General features: G+C 40.1%; 1 protein-coding gene across 1 annotated transcript; it reads left to right on the plus strand.

Moving 5' to 3' along the window:
* Positions 1-4,461: 4,461 nt before the first annotated feature.
* Positions 4,462-6,278, plus strand: LOC143631258 (protein OCTOPUS-like). Its single transcript, XM_077100075.1, has one exon. The coding sequence runs from the start codon at positions 4,462-4,464 to the stop codon at positions 5,875-5,877; it is 1,416 nt and encodes a 471-aa protein (XP_076956190.1). The 3' UTR covers positions 5,878-6,278.
* The last annotated feature ends 570 nt before the right edge of the window (positions 6,279-6,848 follow it).

A 6,848-nucleotide genomic window follows, 5' to 3' on the forward strand; every position in this document is an offset into this window, starting at 1 on the left:
ATATGGGTTATGGACTTGGGTTATGAAGGAAAGAAGGAAAGACCATGGGCTAAGCCCATGACCAATAAATATATAAACCCTTAACACTCATTTTTCATTCATTCACACATGTTCCATACACCTCTCAAAACACACACTTAAGCTCTCTCTCTAGTCTCTCTCTCTCTCTCAAGCCGAATTCACCAAGGAAACCGATCCCGATCTAAGGTAATGATAGTATGATATTGTATGAGCTTAAATCCGTTAGATATAAACACGAAACGACGAGCCGACACCGTTAAACCGTTTAAGTCACGAGATCCGACTGGATTCGGGTATAAACCGAACCTAAGATTAGCTTAGGGATCACCCTAGCTCAGATCTGGATCGAACGGGGCGAAAAACGGTGAAAAACGAGTCTAAACTCGTTTTTCCGGCGAATCCGCGGTTTTCCGGCGGCTTCCCGGCGGCGGCGCCGGAAAAGTTAATACGAGGTTAAGGATGTCAGGGAATGTTCTGACATTCTCTGACCTAACCCTAATTCGCTAAGGGAGGTCAACGAATTAGAGGTAATTCGTTAACAAAGAGTTAACGAATTAGAAGCATTTCGTCAGGCAATTCGTTAAGAAAAGTTAAAGAACTAGATCCCAATTCGTATAGACCATTCGTTAAAAGGAATAACGAATTAGAAGGTCCAATTCGCTACTTGGACTGGTTCCCTATACGGACTGATACGCTAAGGGCCCAGTTCGTTATAAGTCCAATTCGTTTAATTAACCAATTCGTTAAAGGTTTCAATTCGTTACCAGTTCGCTAGGATAAGTAACGAACCAGATGTTTAACATAATTACAGAATGGTCCCTGGACTTAGAAAAGAAGGATTTAATTACAAAGAAGCCCTTGAACTTTTAAGTAGCAAATTATTTAATGATTCAAAATCCTAATGGAAAATGTGTTAAGACAGTTAATAAAAATAAAATTTTTTCAAGCTGACCTGTCAGCTCGACCCCAGCCAGGGGCTCTGCCCCTTGGAACCCGCTAGGGGCTGCTGCCCCTAGAACCCCGCTACCAGGAGCGCTGCCCCCGGACCCCCATTCGTTGTAAGTAATAATTAAACTAAAAAAGACGATATGTGTAGTGATAGTTTATTGATACGTATAATTATTATACAGTTAGTCGTGCACAGCTCAAGAAGGGAATAACCATAAACGGTGAACGCAACCGCATTGACGTGAGTTTCTAGCCCCACTTCCTTGTTATGTTTTCGGGCCTGTGTGCATACTCGATGTGATAGTCAATACACTTACCTTAGGTGGTAAGTGTATGCCTTGTATGATTTATGTATGACGATTGCTTGACGGTGCGTGAACGATCTTCGGATATTGCATGTGCCGTCAAGTGTTAGTTAAAGGTATGATTGATATTGTATGATTTATGAATGACGTATATATGAATATGTATGATGTATGAACAATGTATGTATGAAATGTTGATGGTATGTGAACGCTCTTCGGAGATTGCACATATTGTCAAGGAAAGTATGTAAATGACAGGTATGTTATAGTAGCACGAATGTAAGGAACCGACCCTAATAATGTCGGCGAATGAAGGGAACCGACCATAATAGTATCGCCGAATGTAGGGAACCGACCCTAATAATATCGATGAATGTAGTGGACCGACCCTAATAATATTGGCGAAGGTTATAGGACGGAATGCTCTTTAAAACGTATATGTATGAATGAAAGTATGTAAATAAGTACGAAAGAAAGAATGAAAGTACGTATGTAAGTAAGTGTGTAAGAAGATATGAAGGTATGTACCTCCGGGTGCATATGCTAGTATGTGAATGTATTGTATGTCCTCTGATTAACTAGAACTCACTCAGCGTAGCTGACTTTTAGTATGCACGCAGGTGAGTAGAATGAGGCAACTTGCTTGAGGGGAAGCACATGGCATGGATTTGAAGACACTGGCATCTCAATGAAGTGTTAAGTTATGATGTTTTAAAAGACAATGTTTTATGTTTAAATAATTTGAATGCTCATTAAGACAAGAAATGATGGTCATGTAATTTAATGGTTTGAATGTTTCAATATTCCGCGAATGTTTTTATTAACTCTGATATTATGAACTGTGTTTATGAGTAAATCCAACATTAAAGTGAGGCACTGGTAACGGGGTCTTACATATTACCCATGACCTTCTTACTTGTTATTCTTGGGCCTGACTTGCCGGGCTTTCTTGTTTTTCTCTTGTGTCTCTTGTTTAGAGGTTTATCACATCACATGTTATGTTCTTAGTCGTATTGATGCCTTCTTTAAAATGCACCGTATGCTAAACGTCTTACTCTATGTGACTATGGTGTCAACAAGTTGCAATGACCTTAAGTGTGCTTCTCAATCTCCTTTCCAACATTCCTCTTTTGACCATAACTTTTGCCTAATGCTATGTCATAAGTGCTAGTAATTATTATATAGAGAAATCTGCAATTTGCCTCCCTGGAAAATATCGTTGCTGGATGGATTAACCACTGAAAAAGAATTTGCGAAGGTTATGCCATTACATTTTTCGGGCGGGTTTTTTTTGACTCCTACCGTCAGTTGACTTTCTTTTGACTTGTTAAAAATTGTTGAAATGACCCATTTACCCCTATATCTTCATCTTCATCATCTAACCCAGAAAGTGATGAACTCCTTTCTTCATCTTCATCATTTAACCCAGAAATTGATGAAATCCTTCATCGTTTTCGATCAACAACCCAAAAACACAACTCTAATCAACAACAACCCAACAACCCAAAGAACCCTAAAATGTTGCAGGTTTTCCAATATCACGGATTACAACCATTAATCATCAAACAACCATACTCACCCTATCCGTCACACCCACCACCCACCGGAGAATCCTCCACCACCCATATTTTTCCGGCAAACTCAACCACACTATCGTCGCCGACTTCTGACAACCCATTTTCTCACGAAACCCCAAGTTAAAAAAGCCCCCCATATCAACCACCGCCGCCGCCGGAAGTTCCGGCGACCCACCCAATGGCTCCGGCGCCGACAAAAAAGTCCGGGACGCCATGGCTCAAATCGGTAAGATGAAGATCCGACAGATATTTATATCATCATCGCCATCTCCAATCATCTTTTTCGTCATCATCATAATCATCATCATCATAACATTTGCATTCACAAACAAACACACAGTCACACACATATCCGAACATGTTGAGTTTGGAGTGATTATAGATCTGCAAACCCTAGGTTGGATTGAAGCTATGGATTGACGATTGAACGGTGCGAATCAGTTAATGGTGTGGATAGGAACAAAAACCCTAGGTTTTGGGGATGAAGAAAGGAAACAGAAGAGTGAGATCGATTAATTTGAGAGATGAAAAATGGAAGATATTATTATTATTATTATTATTATGCTTTCACTATTACCTGAATAACAGAGCTTGTTTCCAAATCTTTCTTGACAAGAAAATCAAGACCAAGAGTTTTACATCTGAGAATTCATGCCCCACCCAAATATACACAACATTCACTTATTATTATTATTATTATTATTATTATTATTATTATTATTAAGTACAATGACAACTTTACTCTTCACCATTAACAGTCAACGCTTGGTCAACTGACAGTAGGAGACAAAAAAAACCGCCCGAAAAATGTAATGGCACAACCTTCGCAAATTCTTTTTCAGTGGTTAATCCATCCAGCGATGATATTTTCCAGGGAGGCAAATTGCAGATTTCTCTATTATATATAACAAAAGACAACTTTGGTGCTGCAAGTGCCCGATTGGGCCACTTGGTGGCACTTTAGTGGTCGATGACACTCTGTGTTTTTTCTTTTTTTTCTTTTGTGTTTTTAGATCTGGCGCCGTAACGAACATAATGTAAAATCGATCAAATGACAATTTTGTTTTAGTTCCACTACCGTAACGAATGTGAGGGAAACCGACCGAATTCGCATAGACTCGCCGCATTTTGTTTTAGTTCCGGTACCTTAACGAACGTAACCGAGACTGACCGAATTTGCGTAAACTCACCGCCTCAACATCCGAGATTGACAACGCTCGGATTTTCGACACCAGTGTTTGACTTCAGATGCCATAACGCATGTAACCGAAATCAACCAAATTCATATCGACTTACCGTCTAAATGTCCGGAGACCGACAATGTTTGGGTTTTATCACTGACCGAGTTTTACTGACCTGTCCCGACGCAACTAGCCAGGTGAAACACTAGTTTCTTTATACAAGTTTGTCAATGTGGTGAGATTTCTAATGTGTTTGACCAGTATAATTGATTGACCTTGTCAATGTAGTGGGGTTTATGTTTATGTTTCTCTAGGGTTAATCCTGGATTTACTTTCTTTATTTCGTCACCATCTATTCTTCACACTGTCAGCTTACACACTGAAGTTCAGTATTCTTCTTCCATCAAGCTATCCCCCCTGCAAAAACTAATGGATCCGGACCCGGACCCCCACACCCGTACCTCAACCCGAACCCGCCGTCGTTCATCCTGTCACCGTCACCCCAATGAACCAGTCATCGGACTCTGCGCATTATGCCTCCGAGACCGTCTAGCCGGTCTAGACACGTCAGCAGATCACATCCAAACCAAAAACGAAACCATCGTCTCCTTCCCGTTAAGCCGCCGGACCAGACACCACGCCGGTGGTTCTACACTACCGGAGCTCCGACGGAGCAAATCCGTAGCCGTTGAGAAATGCGAGATTTTGAATGAGTCCAGTTTAGATCTGCGACGGAAGTCGTGTGATGTTAGGGCTAGTAATCGTCTCACGGATCTCTTTGATATTGATGATACCAGGATTGGAGGTTATCGAGGTGTCGTTGTTGAATCCAAGAATCTTTGCTTTTTAAATGTTTCGGAGCCGGTGTTGGAGATTATTGAAGATCACGAGGATTTGGGTAGTGAAATTAGGATGTCGAATGATGAGATTACGCTGAACGAAATCGATAATAATGAGATTGAAGAACAAGAAGTGGATTTGAGAACAATGAAGGAGCATATTGAGATGGAGTTGGAGTTACAGAACAGAAAGAAGAATATTTGGGAAGCAGCTTCGGTTTTCAGTCGGAAGCTTCGAAAATGGAGGATGAAGCATAAGGAAAAGAAGCAAACTGATAATAATGTTCAAAATAATAATAATGATAGGTTGGGTTTCAGTCGGTTTAAGGATTCTCGAATTGAATCGGAAGTTGGAGGTTATGCATTGGGTAGAAGATCATGTGATGCGGCGCCTAGGGTTTCTGTTGAAGATTCGCAGTTTACATATGATGAGCATAGGGCTTCTTGGGATGGATACATGATTGCGAGAACGATTCCTCGGCTTACGCCGATGCTTCCCATTGTTGATGATTTGATTTTGCCTCCTGTGAATAAGATGGTTACTGTGAAGGAAGAGGGGTCTAGTTCCAAGTCTAATTCGGACTCGTGTTCGTCGAATACGGGGAGTAGTTCAAGCTCGGTGAAAAGTTCGAGCTCTTGTTCGAAAACTGCGGGATTCGAGGGTAATTTGATAAGATCTGTATCGCGGAGGAATGATATTATTGGTCAAGAAACGAAGGTGGTTATAACCGAGAGAGAATTTAGTGATTGGCATTTGGAATCTGCTTCGAATGCGCGTGTTTCAACGGTCAAGAATGGGTGGAAAAAGGTGTCTAATTTATGGAGCTATAAGTCCAAACACAGTGACAAAAAGAATGACAGTTATTCAAGAAACAAGACTGAATTATATCCAAATGGTGAAGAGGGTGGTAGGCGTTCTGTGAGTGATATTGAAAGTGGGTTGATGAGGCTGCATTTTGGGAAATCAAGGAAGAACCTGGCTCGGCCTATGGCTACAGATGGTTGAGCTAATGTTCAGGTATTGGCTCAACTTGTTAGAAGTGATAGTGTAACGGTGTAACCTTGTAGAGCTTGCTACTTTGTTAGTTTGTTTAATATTTGTGTTATATGCATAAAAGCATAGCATGATGTTGTTTAGGTTATTAGGTCAAGTTTTACCACTGCTTTGGTACATATGTCACCACTGCATAATGAACCTTATAAAATTTGCAAAAAGTTACAGATAAACACTATCATATTCATTATTTTTTGAATTCCTTTTTTTTGTAAGACCTAGAAAACAGAGTGCTATTGTAGATTATCACCGAAATTATCCCTAATTACACACTTTGTCTGAGCACTAATCAATGGTAACGTCGCTACGCTCATTTGTAATGATTACTGATTAACAACTAAGTACAACCATACTGATATCTTGCTCGGAACATTGCATTCAGATAACCTGACAATGTAAATTACCTTTTTTCTATGACCGAAGACTAAGCCTCACAATGTCTTATAAACACAGCACACAACACTAGTACTACATTCTCATACTAACCATTAATGAGTTTACCTAATCAATATCTTCACATAATCATCTTAAGGACCCGTGTGCCACTTTGCAATAACCACAAGCATCCCAAGATTTAGCAACACCCAAACAGCCAAAAGTTATCTAGTTGCCCATAGCGTGAATAAGGGGCTTGTGACACGACACAAAACACAAAGTTCGTGAGTTTGGATGTAGTGTAAACTGGCTTGGTTCAGTTATGTTTGAAGCCATGGTACATGTTTAGCTAAACGGGTCGAACCCGTTTAATATGCTTATTAAAAGAAAGGTAAAAAACGTGTTGTCTAAAATCCTGATTTGAGTGTATTATCCCAAAATTTATAAAATAAGGGTGTGTTCGTTTCACGGAATGAAATTGGAATTGGAATTGGCATAGGATTTGGAATTTGAAGGAAATTGATTTGGAATCTGGACATTCCAATAGG

This window comes from Bidens hawaiensis, unplaced genomic scaffold, assembly GCF_021521415.1.
Source record: "Bidens hawaiensis isolate Kalapana, Puna unplaced genomic scaffold, B.hawaiensis_p1.1 tig00006055_1, whole genome shotgun sequence".
Classification (NCBI taxonomy): domain Eukaryota; kingdom Viridiplantae; phylum Streptophyta; class Magnoliopsida; order Asterales; family Asteraceae; genus Bidens; species Bidens hawaiensis.